At 49.0% G+C, this 16,689-nt stretch overlaps 1 protein-coding gene across 1 annotated transcript in view; it reads left to right on the top strand.

Annotated features, from left to right (window-relative positions):
• MAP6 (microtubule associated protein 6) overlaps positions 1-15,362 on the top strand; it is a 37,365-nt gene extending 22,003 nt beyond the window's left edge. The window contains exons 2-4 of the mRNA XM_066990022.1: positions 697-910; positions 2,139-2,335; positions 15,137-15,362. Coding sequence (XP_066846123.1) covers positions 697-910; positions 2,139-2,335; positions 15,137-15,206 — 481 coding nt within the window. The 3' untranslated portion in view covers positions 15,207-15,362. The remainder of the gene's footprint in view (positions 1-696; positions 911-2,138; positions 2,336-15,136) is intronic.
• Positions 15,363-16,689: the final 1,327 nt, after the last annotated feature.

Here is a 16,689-nt window from a genome sequence, read left to right on the forward strand (position 1 = left end):
TTTTCAGTATCTCTGAAATTCATCTTCATCTAATACAGAAGAGACCATAGCTCGCAATACACGATAAACAGTGCATTTCCTCATTTGCTTGGGTTTACACCTGAGACAGCTTTATTTTTTATTGCTCTTTTATAGAATTAACAAAAGCTGTTGAGCATAATTTGGTGAAATGTAGATGAAATGATGTAGATGTGATGCAATTCAGCACTCACGCATGAGGGTTGGCTGTAGGAAGTTTTGTTTCCCTACACTTGTACCTTGCCTAAAGGGAAGCTTGGTGAGAAGTGTGTGTCCGGGGTTGAGTTACCAACATGCAGGAGAACATGAATTTCGAGGTTGTTTTCTCAATATTTATTTCCACTCTAACCATGAGAATTGGGAACTGCTTGCAGATAGCTTCAGGGCAAAGGTGACGCCAGAAAAGCCTTGATGGTTTCACCCACAGAAGTAGCTATGGGTTGTCCAGTGCCTACGACTGGCTGGCTTTAACAGATCAAATTTAATTTGAAGTTTTCCTAATGTATTGATGCGTATAAGATGGGGTTGAAAATGAGCTGTGAGATCCTTTTTTTTTTTTTTGGTAAACCTGACTGAAGGCAGAAGCCCTCCCAGTTAGAGCAGTGGGCAGGTTGTTCCCACATCACCACTATTTTCCTTGTTTTAATTCCTGAACCCTTTTCTTTTTTTCATCTTCAGAAATGAGTTCAGACCATGGATAGATGTCAAGCCTGTGAAAGCTATAAAAGCCAAGGCCCAGTACAAGCCACCGGAGGAGAAAATGACCCATGAAACCAGTTACAGCGCTCAGTTCAAGGGGGAAACCAGTAAGCCTGCTCCAGCCGATAACAAATTCCTGGAGCGCAGAAGGATACGCACTCTCTACAGTGAACCTTACAAAGAACCTCCAAAGGTGAGAAACACAGCGGAAGGGTCCCAGGACCATCACTGCTCCTGGTGGGACATGGCCAATGCAGTAAGGCTGGGCTGAACCTGCCTGTGCTCATTTCCCTGGTGTGGCATCTTCATTTCGGACCAGTGGGTGCATCAAGGGTTTCACCTCGCAGCTGGGGTCTAGTGGAAGTTGATGCACTTTGGAGTCAGAACTTCCTTGTGTCAAACTATAAAGAAGTGAGAATAGGGCCCAAATGAAGTGGTTTTGCTTTGTCATTTCCCAGGTCATTAATCTGGATGGCTTTCTCTTTTTCCCTCTAAAGATATAGGCACACCACATTACACTTTACCCCAGGAACAACCTGGTAAGATCCAGATCTAGATCTGCAATTAATTCAGAGAGCTCCTCAGGTTTTGACAGTAAGCATGGTTGGCTTTGATTAGATGGAGGATGTGTCAAGAAGAGCTTGGGCTGAAGTCTCGTCCAGCCTTCGTGTTCTAGCAGCAACAGAGGATTTGAATATAAATGGAGTCAATCCATGCAGTATTAAACCTAGGACTGTTTGTCCTTCTCAGAGTCTGTAACTGCTTAAATTTGTGAGGTCTCAGAGGGATAGCATGGAGGAGCTGAAGGCTTCCCTTACTCCTTAATTTTGAAGCTGTCCTCCTTACTTTTGGGGCTGTAGAAGCAGGTGGATGCAAGACACTGGTGTAGAGTTTACTCAGGTACCACTCAGTGCCCCGCACACCAGCAACCTCCAAGTAATTTTCCTCCGCTGTAGCCATTTATTAGGGAAAAGCAGATGGAGGAATCATGCCCTGCAAGAAAGGTGGGGATTTGTACCTGCCTCTTTGTTCTGAACATCTTTTCTTGCCTTTGACTCCAGAGAGACAATCCCTCCTAGGCTTGCAAAGCCCCTCCTGAAGTCAGAGGCAGATAGAAAAATTGATAAAATGTCTGGTAATATTCACCCCGCTCTTTGCTTTACTGTGCCCCGATTTGGATGCAATGGGCACTGCTCTGCTGGCTTCATGGACACTGTGACTTGGGGGCATCAACACCACGAAAGGAGCTAGCCATTTGCAACTCAGCATGCACCCAGCTCCTTCGTGGCAGGGCATAGCTGAGTAGATAAGTGATGTTCGTGATGTTTCTCATCTAAATTTTGTTTTCCACCTGTCCTTGTGTCTCTCTCTCCCTCTCTTTCTACGTCTCTGTGTTGTTTTGCATGTCACCCTCCATGCAGGTGGAAAAGCCTAGCGTAAAGCCTTCCAAACCAAAAAAGACCACAACAAGCCATAAACCCCTGAAAAAGGCCAAAGACAAGCAGATTGCATCGGGCCGGGCTGCCAAGAAAAAGAGCGCCGAGACCTCCAACACAGCAAAACCAGAGGACAAGGAGAAAAGTAAAGAGATGAACAATAAACTGGCTGAGGCGAAAGAGTAAATGTCACTGCACTTTCCTTTCTTTCTCTTTTTTCTTTTCCTTCTTTCTTTCCTTTTTTTTTTTTTTCTTTCCTTTGATTAAATAAAGGCCACAAAATTAATTAGAGGCTTCTAATCTGCTTTTTGTTCTGATTGTATTAGAAGCTTTTCTGTTTTATTTCCGAGGAGGATTAGCGAATCCTTGTTTCTGAGGTCAGGTTGTTCTGCTTTGCCTGCACAACACGGCTCTGCACAGAGTGAGGGCAAGCACAGGAGGGATGCGGGAATGCACAAGCGGGGTCGTAGGAGATGAAGGTTATGGATCAACTGTGAGTACATCCAGCAGCCTGTCCCTTTCCTTTGGCTTGGTCCTTCAGTGCTTTGACAGCGTGGAAGTGCCCGTCGAGGGGCTGTGCTCGCATCCCTCGGGGCCCTTTTTGGGGTAGGTTGTTGTTCAGTCATCTCCCACTGGTGTCAGCAGGCAAAAGCCCTTGGAGAGGATCAGAGGTTCATTTGTGGTGCCATGGATTTGCCATAAATCTGCTAGAATTGGTGGTGTGGCTGAGAGCCATTTCTTCTGGTGAAACCGGTGGGAATTTTGCTCCAGAAAGCAACGGGGAAGGAGATCCCATTGTAAATAAAGGGCCAAATCTTCCCCCAGGGTAGCTGGGGGTAGCTGTGGTTGCACCTGGGCAGCTTCACCCCTCAAGACCACTAGAAGGCCTTGATTCAAATTAAGAGGGAGCGAAGGTGCAGAGAGCAGCAAAGACTTCCCAAGAGCATGGCAGGCCAGTATAGGTTATCAGCAGGTTGTTCTTCCCCATTGTTTCACCTAGGATATGCATCTTTTTAATTGTTCCTGGTTTGTTTTGAATCTTGGTCTGTTTTCTTCACTTCTGGGGTGCCAGTAGACAGCGCTAGATTCCAGAAAAAAAGGTTTAGTTTGCAGGTGTGGCCTTCCAAGGAATAGAAAGAAATGAGTCACCAAGGTTGGCTAGAGCTGTCGGCCTCCGTTGTTTTGACTCTACTAGTTGTTGGAGCCCGCGTTGGTTTGTAAGTATCCTAATAGGACCATAAACCAGTTGCTGGGATCCCCAGACTCCCTTCAAGCAAGATCTCAGGTTTTCAATCTTACCGTGCCCAACAAGACCCATTTGGAAGCTGCAAGCAGAGGGGGACCATTTGTGAGCAAGTATAGACTAGCCAAGCACCTTCAAATTGATTGGACTGGGTGGATTTCCACAAGCTGGAGGGCCAGACTGGCACTAAATACCACAAAATTTGGGTCATTGAGTCAGTGGGAGCTGGGTCTACGGTCCCAACCCAAATTTACGTACCTAACTCCTGTCTTGGGTCCTACATACATCAGGATTAACCCTGATCTGACCAAACGGAGCTGTTAAAGTCTGCTGTCGCAGTTGTGCAGAATAGGTGCAAGTGAAGGTGCAGGGTCCTTCTTTGTTTTTGCAGCTCCATATTTCTATCCTAACACGCAGTCCAGCTTGAAACTTCGAGAGAGTAGACAATTGGGAAGAACGAAGCGAGAGATGGGAAGTAGGGCAGGGAGGCGGTGTAAGAGAAGAGCTTCAGAACTGTGTTGCTGTAAAGATGTTTGAGTGAGGAAAGTCTTGCTGCTGGGACATCTGAGAGAAGTGAAACTACCTAATAGGAAAAGGGATGGGCCGGGAGGGTGAAGAGTCCCATTTTGGAACCTCACCCCGTTAGGATGGGATCTCTTGGAAACAGGCATGAGTGATGGGCTATAAGGCTGAGAGACAGTTTCCAAAGAGGAGGGAAGCTCTGTGGTATAAGGATAGTGACATTTGCTGGCCTTAGTGATGAATAAATGCCAAGTTCAGTGTATTGTGTGATGTGTCCTGTTTGCCTTGCGCTAACAGCCTAAAGCTTTGAGTATAAGTAAGTGTAGTGTTCTGAATTCAGTGGTGTATTTCCAAGCTTAGCTGTGTTAGAACTGTGTGCTATGAGCTAGTCAGGTTGTGTATGTGGAAAATATATATTCATATATAGAAATATATATATTTAAACCTCCGATGTTTAGGAGGAAACCAGGGAAATCCTCCAGGAAGTAAAACTGTGGAAATCTTTGCGAATGTAATGCATTTTCGATGTGCATGCTCCATGGAGACGCTGACCTGTCCATAGTGACCATTGCTTTTTCTGAGTGCTCAGAAGCCCCTGCAGCACTGCTCGAGTGCAAAGCTCAGCTCTGTCTCCAGAGCAGCTCGGCGAAAGGCTTGCGCTGAATTCGCGGAGGGGAACGCAGCTCCCAGCTCTTCCCACCCCATTGCACAAGGGGCAGCTGGCCAGAGGAGCCACAGCTTCCGAGACTCTGTGTGGTTTCTTGGCATTTAGGTGCTTCATCCATCTTCACACTCTTCAATAACGTCCCTTCTTATCTCAGGATATAGCAACAGCCGTGAAGATGACGTGTGGCAGCAGGCAGAAAATGTCAGGAAGGCACGTAGACAGTTACCAACAGCCCAGCACGCTGAGCTCACTGCACACATAGAAAGACCACACAATGCCACGCTCCTGGTTATTTTTTTGCCCTAAATTTCACATTCCAAGTGACAGCGCAGTTGCCACCATCTAGCCTTGAATTCAGTGGTAATTTAGCCCTTGAATTCAATGGGAACCAAATTTTGCCCAAGGGATGTCAGTAAGAGCCATGCTCCGACCACCTAACCCAAGCGTATCCACAGCCTGGATCAGTTACTCAACATCCTGGTCCTCAAGGTTGCTTCTTCTCCATGAAGAGCATCCATCATGGTGTTTGAATTAAATATGAACAGTGAGTGGTCAGAATGTGGCCTTATATTTCCTTAATACACAAAGGTTTTGGAGGTTTCTGACTGCAAAGCTAGACGTGAAGGGCTTGCCAGTGGTCAAAGCGCCTTCTTTAGTGGAGTCACCTTCCAAGGGCCATTTATCTGCCTCGTTTGGACACCTCTCTTTGGGTGGGATGAATGAGCCTTGGAAGGTTTCAATTTTTGCAGAAAGAGCCTGGGAAACCATCAGGGCCTCCATCTTAGAGGGCCACCGAGTAGGGATGTGAATCCTTCCTTTGCTCCATTGCACCAGGTCCTCAGCATACATCTGAGCACATGGTTTAGCATCGCATTTAGTGCCGGGAACAGCAGTAGAGTCAGGCCTCAGGGTGAAATCCTGCATTGCTCAACCTCCCACAGACTTTCTGCCCGTCCAGCCCACTCAGGTTTATCAGAAAGGAGACAAAAACTCTGCCGTTTCAAGTTCACTTTGGACTCTGAGCTTGTCGATCCCACTGGGAAAGAGTGCTCTGCTGTTCTGTTTCCAGCTACCACAATGCTGACTGTTTCACCGCTAACTTGTAATATGTTTTTGCTTTCCTTGTAAAAAGAAAAAAAAATGTTTTGCTTTCTGCCCTGTGAAAGTTCCTATGCTGTCAGTTGCTTGCTTTCTCATTTTCACTGTATTGTACTGTTTCTCCTTTCTGCAAAATGGTGCTAACTGCTTACCAAGCTCCTGTTTTCTGACTGCTTTGCACACCGATCACCTGCTTCTTCATTTGCAACGCGTCTGGTGTAAAAACACGGCTCCCATGAATTCCACAAACTCTTGCCTCTTGGAGGCAGATAGGAAGTGTCTAATTAATATTTTGTGGCCTGGGTTTGGTTGCATATCACAAATTGTCTCTTGTAATGTGTTAAGCACACCTCCTCGTGGTGCTTTTTCATTCTTGCTGTTCGTATGAGAATGACACAGACACACACACACAGACACACACACACAAATTAATGTATAGCCAATTGATTGTGACGTGCTTGTGATCTTTGCTTGCTCAAAGGGTTTTTTCTTTTTTTTTTTTTTCCAATGATAAATAAATGCTAAAGACGAATACCACCTCCTTGATCTTGTTTTCTCGATAAGAAGCACAGCTAAGTGAAATACCCTCCCAACCGTAATCAGGTTTGGATGCCCACCCTCCATGCCTGCCGTAGGGATACAACTGAGCTGTTGCAGTCTGACTCCCTTTAGGTGCCTGCTGCCCTCAGACTAGCCTGACATGAAAGCTAAGCGTTTGCAAAGGTGAAGATGGACAGTGAAGTCATGTGGACGGAGCAGGTAGTTGGCTTTTATTTTATATACGCATACCGTGTGTTGAGCAGAGCGTCCGTGCGGTGAGTGTCTGGCACGCCGGCTGCTGCTGCACCTCGCTCGTGTGCACGCTGCACCGGAGCAGAGAGCAGACATCGGGCTCCTCCGGGAGCTGGAGGGAGGGGAGATGCTGTGGCCCCAAGTGATTTATTTACACGCCCTTTCCCAACTGCCTACAGCTTTCGCTTGTGCCCCGAACCTCCTGAAGGACCCACGAGGGGTCCAAGGGCTATAAATCCATGCTGAAAGGAGGTGGCAGATGCTTGGGACGAGCACTTTCAATGCACAGCAAGCCTGGCCAGCTTTGAACAGGCACTTGGCACTGTGGAAGTGCAAAGCACTGACTTGTGCATCGGTGGGAGTGCTGGCTCTCTGGGAAAATAGTGGTTCAGAACAAAGGAGGGCTGAGGGCACAGCTTGGTTTCAAAACGGTGAGCCCTACTCTTAGTTTCATCTCTTTTTTTTCTTTTACCTAGCCTCTAAGCTCCTACCTGCAGTTTTTATTTTTGACCATGTTTTCTCTTTTAATGGATATTCCAATAACATCCCCACCTACCTGGGAAAAATTGCCTGCTTTGGGGCTGTATGCTGAAATCTCTCCTCCAGCATTGTGATGCTGCCTTCCATGGAGCACTGACCTTTTTCTGCATTGCCATTGCTGGGTGCTATTTTTCATCACTGCCTCGTTTACAGCTCACTTTCTGAATTTATTCCATCTGTGACTACATGCTAACAACAATGCTGCTTTCTGATGTCCTGCCCTATCACTGCCTTCCCTCTCCCTTCTCCACCAGCCTCATCCATTCATCCATCATGCATAACTACATGAGTTCTGAAGTGTTTCGGCTGGGCTGTAGGTCCTGGGATTTATCATTTCACCCCTCCACAGTTCATACTGGAGAAAATGTTCACTCTTAAGAGACTGGTCATTGATGGGGCTTATCTGCGACAGTACATGTTGGCCTGCAAAATGTTTCCACCAAGACACAAAGGCAGAGTGTCCTTCCCCTGCTGCAGCATGGATGTGTGGTCTGGTCCCACCCAGGCACCCACACTCAGTGCTGAAGAACATCCCCTTGCTGCCCTATTGCTCTCTGAAGTTGCTCCACATTGCAAAGCCTGCACACTTGGAGGGGATTTGATGGTTTTCTAGGAGAAAGTACCTCCTAGATGCTTTTCTAGCAGACAGCAGGACCAATTGGGCTGAGACCAAGCATTTGGGACCTGGGCTCCCTGTTCATCAGCCATCACTGTCTGAATCCACTGCTACTGACTAACTCATTAATCTTCACCAGGTCATTAGTGACAGGCACTGCCCACCCATTCCCAAGGGCTGTTGTGAGAGTGATGTCTCTACAAAGCGCTGGAACTGAGTTATTAAAAATTAAATGCTTTGTCTTAGAAGGAAATTTGGTGTGGAGGCGCTGGCTGGGTGTAATCCGGTGCTTTCAGATGCATCGTGTGCTCACACACCTGGGAGACTTGTGCAGGGGAGGATGAAGAGGTTGGGGATGAAGAGGTTGGTGCCTGATGCTCTCCATCCCTCCCTTTGTGGGATGTTGCCATTCCTGGCATCAGATGGGAGCTGGAGCTTGTGTGGCTTGGGCACAGGACTGAGGTTTACTTCTTGCTGTTACCAAATTTCTGAGCTTCCTCTGAAAACCTCACTGACCATTACCTTACGTCCCTGGCTGGTAAACAAGGGCAGGAGCAGGGGTATTTCATCAGCTGACATGTCAGCCCTTGTACAAATGCAGCCTCTTGCTTCTCAGGATCCTTTGGACTTGGGGTTTGTTTAGAGGTGTGCCAGCGCAGGAGAGAAAGGGACTCTTTAGGAAGATGTCTCTGCCATAGCTGGCACCTCCTGGCATCCAGGGAATAACCACCCTCCCCAACAGCAACGCCAATATGAGCTGAAGAAGAGGAGCTGTGCAGGAAGAAGTGTGAAGACATGACCGTGTTCAGCGCCGTGAACAGAATCTTGCACATTGCTGCAAAATATCGTGATGTGCAGACACCGACTTCAGCTCTCCCCATTTCGAGCAGTGTCTTGGTAAGTTTGATCCAGTTGGGGATTTCACAGTCTGCCTCAATTTGCCCTTATCCCCACGAGGTTTTGGGGCTGGGAGTGATTCCAGTAATGCAGCTGAGCCTATTCACAACTCAGATGTCTGCGGGGAGGGGTGGCACAGCTCTGAGTACTTCAGGACTGGCTGTTTATCATGAACTGTGGAGATTGCTTGTAACCAGACTTATTTTCTGTTTCAGGGCGCCTTGGAAACAGCTGCCTGATGAGGACTGTCATGCGGAGGAGATGTGAGCCCAAGGATGAAAGAAAGGCCTGCTAAGGGATGCAAGGCACCTTTGTGCTGTCTAAAACACCAGCTTTCCCTGCAGGGAGCCTAATCCACGGAAAACAACTGCCAGAAAATGATGGATGAGGAGTAGTGACAGATCCTGGGGATGTGTGAGGGCACTGGGGCATCGTAACCACAACCCCTCCTTCACTGTCAGCAGTTTGCTGGTGTGAGAGATGGAAAGGGGGAACACTTCTGAACCCCCCCCCCCTTGTTGTCATCTCTCCACCTCCCACCCCACCCTAGCCAGAGCCACGCTGCAGCCCTCAGCCCCCAAGAAAAGCTGATTCTTCCCATATATCTGTGAGGAGCATCCTGGCCTGTGTCAGGAGTAGTGCAGCCAGCAGGGCCAGGGAGGTGCTCGTCCCCCTGGGCTCTGCTGTGGTGAGGCCGCACCTCGAGTGCTGGGTTCAGCTTTGGGCCCCTCGCTACCAGAAGGACATCGAGGCCCTGGAGCGTGTCCAGAGAAGGGCTCCGAAGCTGGGGAAGGGCCTGGGACACAAGTCCTGTGAGGGGCGGCTGAGGGACCTGGGGGGGTTTGGGCTGGAGAAGAGGAGGCTCAGGGCAGGCCTTATTGCTCTCTGCAACTGCCTGAAAGGAAGGGGTGGGGAGCTGGGGGTCGGCCTCTGCTCACAGGTAACCAGGGATAGGACCAGAGGGAATGGCCTCAAGTTGTGCCAGGGGAGGGTCAGGTTGGAAATGAGGAGACATTTCTTCTCAGCAAGAGCGGTCAGGCGTTGGGACGGGTTGCCCAGGGAGGTGGTGGAGTCCCCATCCCTGGGGGTGTTCAAGGCAAGGTTGGACATAGCGCTTAGGAACATGGTTTGGTGGGTGACAGTGGTGGTAGGGGGATGGTTGGACCAGATGATCTTGGAGGGCTTTTCCAACCATAATGATTCTAGGATTCTACCCTGCCTGGCTCTGGGAGGGGTCTGGGTCCAACCACGGGTGAGGAGCACCCTTGCAGGGCTCCCCTGGTGAATTGGTGCTTTGGAATCACAAGGCAGCAGACATCCTTGCTCCTGCTCCGTCCCCTCTCCCCAAGTCCTTCTCCAGCTCCTTCCCATGCATTTTCAATGCCCTCACCACCCCACCATACCCTGTCCACCCTCCACAATGTCTTCCTTTTTACCTTCAAACTCATTTTCCCACCATCCTCCCTGCAAGCCTCTGCCCCACAGCTACTTCCCCAAGCCTTCCCTTTCTCCCACTTTCAGCACCTCCAGGGCATCCCAAATACCCACCTCTACCAGGGATCTTCTCCTTCCCCTCCCTGAGTTACTGTCTGGTGTCTGGTCTCGTCTCTCTTGGACTGTAAGCCTTTTTTCTTTGCCTGTACTGTGGTAGCATTCGCTGTTTGGAATAAACAATACCTCACCCTCCGACGGCCCTTTTCTTTCTCTCATTTCTTGGTGTGGCTTCAGTGGCTGTGTCTGCAAGTGCCCGGTGTGTTTGTCCTCATGGCCAGTCCTCAGTCGGTCCTGCTACCACGGCTCTGTCTGTAGTCTTTTGGGATGGCTCTGCTTGTGTTTCTGTTCCTTGGTGCCTTTCTTTCTTTTTTACAGCCACAGGGACAAGCTTTGTTGTCTAAGTGGGAGCCTGGCGTATTCAGAGCTGCGTGACTGTCTGTCCTTTGCAATTTTGATGCATCTGATAAGAGCTTGGCCTTTCTCCAGCATTGTGTAGAGATGTCCTGGGCTGGCAGGTGGCTCAACAAATGTAGCAACTGAGGAGAACAAAGGAGAAGTCTTGTAGCCCAGGGCAGAAGAAGCTGATGTTAAAAGAAATGTATTTCCTATATGTCAGAAGAAACCAACGTGGAAGAAATTGTGTTTCTCGACACAATAGAGAAAGCAGTGGGCAGAAGTGCATCGCTGGAAAACCAAGCAGATGCACCTCTCAGGGGAAGAAGCAGAAGCTGGCTTAGCAGCAAGGCATGTTTCAGAGATGGATGCACAGGAGGCTTCTGGAGGTTCAGAAGATGCCCTGAACATCTGCTTCTTCCATCCCGGGCTTGGACTAAACCTGCCCATGGTCCCTTCACCCTGTGAGAACAGCAGGGACCCAACTGTGACGAAGTCTCAGGGGGGCCCCCTGCTCTCTCCTAGCTCACTGTCAGCCTTCCTTTCCTAATTTATTGCCTGACAGTGCTATTTGGTCCATGCTGGCTGGAGGTCTCAGTACACACCACTCTGCCAGAAAGCAAAGGAGACTCTTTCCAAGCTGAGTGAACAGCCAGGCTCACAGTGTGGCCATCAGTCTTGGTTTCATGGGCCATTTGCAGAAGTTAGGTCAGAAGACCTAACTCAAGGCCAAACTGAAGCTTGTTGGGCATGGATCAAGCAGTGCTTGGTCCCCCAGGCTTCCTTCTGTGATGTTCTGCCTGACTTTGGCAGTGCAAGAGCACACAGAAGAGAGGAAATGTATGGGGAGGGCCAGTCCTCCCTATGAGAATCCTGGAGATACACTCAAGGACAAGTGAGACCTGCAGCTGGGTTGTGCTGACTTCTCCAGGCTGTAGGAATTTTGGTGTAGATACTGGAGTGATGCAGTGGGAAAAGAGGATCACTTGGTGTGGGCAATAGCTCCAATACCTACTCCCTCCTGCTGTGCTTTCACTGTGCCTCCTCTTCCTCCAAACTCATACTCTAGGCTCCAAAAGTGAAGAAGCTCTAGAGCAGTGTAAAATAACAGCCAAAAATCTCAGCTGCTCAGCGTTAAGGAGTGAATGTATTTAGGACAAGATGCCTGCATGACACTGGGGTGTCTAGATTAGATCCAGACCCAGGCTGAAGCAGTTCGTTTGCCTGCTGTAACTTGCAGGTATAGCTCCCACTGCTTGGTGCTGCTGCTTTTTCCAAGGGATGTGACGGAGACCAGATGCTGAGTACAGCACTAAGGCTGTTTCCCAGGACAAAGAAGACTTGTGTTTCTGTCACTGCTCTACTGAAAGCAAACTTGGTGTGCAAAGTACAATAAAGCATTCAGAAGAAGTGACTGGCCGTGTTTTCTAACCTCATTGTTAAAGTGTGTGCCCAGGAATCGATGAGTTTATGTCTTCCAAGCAACATGAACCTGTCACTGTTATCCTGGGCAAGTGCCCCAACCAAGAGGTCAGTTCTTTCCCAGAGGAGAGCCATCTCCTCACCTGAGTTATCTGGGAAAGAAGAGACAGATTTCTCATGCTTCTTTGCAAAAAAATATCCCTTTGATGTCAGACTTCACAGATATGTGTGCCTAGAGCTGTGTTGCTGTTCCTGAGCCACCACGAGAGGATTCCTTCTACTTCTAGTTGCTCTTGAAAGCATTGTCTAATTTTCCATGTGCCTGGAGTTGACTCTGCTTTATGACTTCCGAATAGTTAAACTGCTTTGAATGAAGATAATTTTGCAGAGGAGGATAAACATCACCAGCTCTGTTTTGATGTGAGGCCACCAAAACCTTTGGAGAAACAGGGGTGAGCCATGGGCAGGTCCCCCACATTTGTGAACAACGGGATAACTCCGCCAGGACCCACCATCGTTGGAAGCAAGTTTGGACTCCAAGGCACAAGAGCACAGTCCTTGCAAGGGATGTTGCCCATCAGAAGTGTCTGGAGGTCCTGGTGTGCTCTCTGCTTTTACACCAGGACCAGCAAAGAAAAAACCATGCCAAGTGTGTCCGTGGTGGTCATCTGGCTTTTTCCAGACACCAGGTGCTGCCTCTGGGAAATGAACCCCTGCTGAATTTTCTACGTTTCTGTCTCTTGGCCGTAACCTGAGTAATGATCTGTCACCTCCAATCCACCCGTTCTCCATTTCTCACCTTGTCACATCACGTAATTAACCTCTCCTACACAAATGGGTTTCGCCAGCCAATGGTTGGCCGCCGACAGCCCTCATGCATGCAAAGATCTCCAGCCTGTTTCCTTGCTTGGCTGAGACAAAGACTATTTCTAAATGTTGCTGCTTTTGTGTTAGGACTTGTTACGGTTCAGGATCTGTCTTTCTTTCCAACCCTCTGATTTTCACCCTCCCAGCACACTCTTCCCAAGGCCGGTACCCAGGGCTGGACCTCCTTGTGCAGCCCCACAGAGAGCAGCTGGGGCTTGTGAGAGGCTGTGCAATGCTGCATTGTCCCTGGGCACCAATGCCTGGGGAAAATAATGTAATTACCTCCCCCTCTATACTCCTCCCTGCTTAAAACAGGTTCTGAATGAGATTTACTGGGAAGGACAATCACGCGTTTCTATGTATTCAATGCAAACAAAGAGGATGGGGATGGGGATGGGACGCAGCCTCTTTCTCCTGCAGGAGGCTGGCTCCTAGCCAGTCTGTGCTACAGAATCACAGAGTCACATCTACATGGCTGTAGGACGCACACACTCACGAGGAAAGGGCCAAGGGATTAAAACGGAGCAGTAGCCACCCTGCAGACACGCACTCTACATGCCAGCCTTCATGGCTGCCTCAGCAGAGGCACCATAGTGAGGTTGCTGGAAAGGGTGAGTTCCCCTGAAAACTCCAGCAGGGTTGGACACCAAACCCAAGGAAGACCTGGGATTAGCCTGGCATTGCCCTGCTACAACCTGGAGCATCACACAACACAGACGACCTGAGCTTGGGCCCCATAGGTGCTGCATCACCCCATAGTAGACCAGGTGCAGACACCTGGCCGCTTCCTTGGCACCTGGAGTAGCTGCGGGCAGCTTTCCACCTTCCCAGTGGTGTGCAGGTGCCCTCAGATGTGCTGCCCACTGGCAAGGACATGCCGACCTCTACAGCCTTCTCCAGAGTCCAGAAAAACAGGTCCTGTCCCAGCAAATGTCCGCGCATCGGCAGCACAGGGCTGGTTGGACCTGACATGGACAGCTTCCCAAAGAGCTGCCCTGAATTATCCCTCATCCTTTTATTTAGGGTGCTGGGCTCACCCCATTCCCAGTTAGGCAGCCAGTAGGCTGGCAGGACTCCTGCACAAGCTGTCCCCAAACAGTGACACTGGGGACACTGGGGAAAGACCTTGCCAGCCTCTGCCAACCACTTCTGGCAATAAATGGCTCTTCCCTGTAAGCACGAAGGGCAGGACGAGGGCGAGTATTTGAGCAAGAGCTGTCCTCCCGTGGCTCAAACATGGTGTTGCCCCATGAACCTCTTGTACAGGGCAGGTTTGTCTCAAGTGTCCCGTTTTTTTCTGGTGTCATCGGCCAAGGAGATGGTTATAGCATCTCTTCTCCTGGCCCCAGTGCCAGCCTCGCCTTCCCCTCATGAAGATCCAGGCTGGGGTTTTTCCCTACACAAAGCCAAGGGCAGGCTTGGGAGGACACAGGGGGGGTCTCCTTAATTCAACCACCACACAAAGATCCATTTTAAAGCTGAACAGGTTTCTCCTGCTTCTCCATTTGCTTTCTGCAGCCTCACAGATCCCTCCCCATCCATCACACGTCTTGCCTCAGCCCTGGAGATCTTCCTTCTCCTTCTCCTTCCTCATGAAGATGAATTCCCCTGTTTCCTACACTTTCCTTCCCTCTGCACCCCCTCCACTCTCTTCCTCCAACAAACCCTATCCTTCCCTCCAACATCCATCCAGAGACTGTCCCCACAGCATCTACCCTACCTCCAGAGCCTTGTTCCCTCTTGCTCCATCCAAGGCCACCCCAAACCTACCCTACAGGAGCTGTAGTTTCCCCACAGCATGTGTTGCATAATGCAAACTTGGTGCTCACGTTGATGCTTCTCTGCTGTTTTACCCCAAAGACAGAGCTGGCCCCAGAGATCCTACAACACAGATCCTACACCTCAGTGTCACCAGCACCTCCTGGTGTCACCAGGGGTCACGGAGGTGCTCTTGGATGGGGTTTAGCACATGTTAGATGGGCTTTCTTTCCTTTTTTTTTTTTTTTTTTTTTTTTTAATGGGCACTGGGCACTTCCTGAGCAGCTCAAGAGCTCCCCTGCGCTATAGGGCTTTCCCCGCCTGCCTTGAGGGAAACAAACTGCTTCTTTGTGAGACAATTTTACAGCGAGGTGCTCTTTCGTTGCAGGTTATAATCAATTGGCAAGCATTTTTCATAGCTGACCCATGGTCCTGGTCCCAGCTAAGTCAAGAGCTCCAGCCCTCCCGATTTTATGGACATCCATGGGTTTTGGAGCAGCTTCTTGCAGGGACGAGGACCAGGCTCACCAACCATCCTGAGAACATACCAAACACGTGCAGGCTGCATGGGAGTGCTCTGCAGAGCCAATTCCAGCTCAGGGAGGACATTTTGTTTTGGTGCAGCAGCCAGTTGCTCTGCCAGCTTTGCAATGATGCTCTTTCTCTGCTTGCAGGACCCCTGAAAAAAACCCTGGTGCTACAGACCAAGAACCAAGTACCTTAGTGCAGGACCAATGCACATGAAGCTGAGCACTTTCTTCTGAGCAACGGTTGGAGCAAACGTATAGTCTGCATGAAATGTGTATCGTCTGGCTGGCATATAATAAAGCTGATGATCAGAGTTGAATGATAATTTCTCTTGTCTCCCAAGTACTGAGAAGTTACCAGGATCTGTATAATGCAGTTAGCATGACTGTGCCTTGATTTATTTTCAGTAAAGTCAGAAAAAGAAAATGGGTCCAATTCTCCCTTTATTCAGTGCTGTGAAATGGCACTGGTTTCATTGCTCTCTCTTATTTACACAGGCAACAGGGAATTCAGATTCATAGACGGAAGCATCATACTGGGTTTCAGAGGTTATCCAGGAAGCCTAGCTGACACTCTCAGCAGGTCTTTTCAAAATCCTTGGAAGCTTTATAATGCACTATAAATTCTCAGCCACTGTCAGGAACCCACATTCAGATGTTACCAGGTTAAAAATGTCTTGTGCAGCATCTGGAAGAGCAGCTGATCTCCCTGCTATTGCATTGTAGCCAAGAACATCTCAGGTCTTTTTCTGAGGCTTTTAACACCCAATTTGTTCAATTTGCCATTTATGGTAGATCCTGGACAAGACACCTTGATGGCAAATTGGAATTAGAGATCAGAGTTTTTGCTGAAAAATTGTAAAGTACAAACTAGAAATGTAGGAGAAATGCTTCTGGTTCATGGGATTAGTAGGCGTGTTGTGCTATATCTCCATCTTCTTTTTTGGGTGAGGCTGCCTATGTCCATATGATGTATGCAGCACTTAATGAGAGATGTACTCCAGCCTAACAGCCCTGCAGATGGCCAAGAGCACGAAGCATCCAGACTTTAATAAATACCTCTAGGTTTAGCCTGAGGATTGTGGCACTTGGAGCAGGATTTTTTTCACCTTGCACAAGCACTAACCTTAAGCAGAAGGCTGTTTTTCCCCCCGGAATTGATTACTCAAGGCAGCAGAGGTAGGGAGACATGGGCAGATTCCATGGAGCACGGCAGCTCCAAAACCAGAGTCCAGTTCAGAAGGAAACTGCCTTGGGCTCGGAGAAGTTGTCTAAGTATTTCAAAGTGCAAATGCAAGCCCCTGGCCCTGATACACCTCCTCCTCCTATAGATGTGCTCCTCATATACAGACTCCTCTGTTGGAAATCAAGAGTATTTCCAACCTTGGCTGGGCCAGCTGTAGAAGGAGGTCTGACTTGTAAATTCAATCTCCTCCTGCAGTGCCCCTTGGTTCCTACTGCTATTCCTTATTCATATTGTGCCACTGCTCAGGCACCCCATGATGGCCAAAATCCCAAGGGTGCCAAAAGCTGCACAGACACGGGACAAAAACACTGGGACCCGCCCAAAGGACCTTGAAAAGTAGTAATAACAATGCCTCGAGATCCTGATGGTTGTGTTGTGAGTTCTCTTTGGCAACAGGAGGTTGGAAAGATTCCCCTCTTCTTGCTAAAGGGATAAAATACAGAGGAGTATATGT

Source organism: Anser cygnoides, chromosome 1 (assembly GCF_040182565.1).
Source record: "Anser cygnoides isolate HZ-2024a breed goose chromosome 1, Taihu_goose_T2T_genome, whole genome shotgun sequence".
Classification (NCBI taxonomy): Eukaryota; Metazoa; Chordata; class Aves; order Anseriformes; family Anatidae; genus Anser; species Anser cygnoides.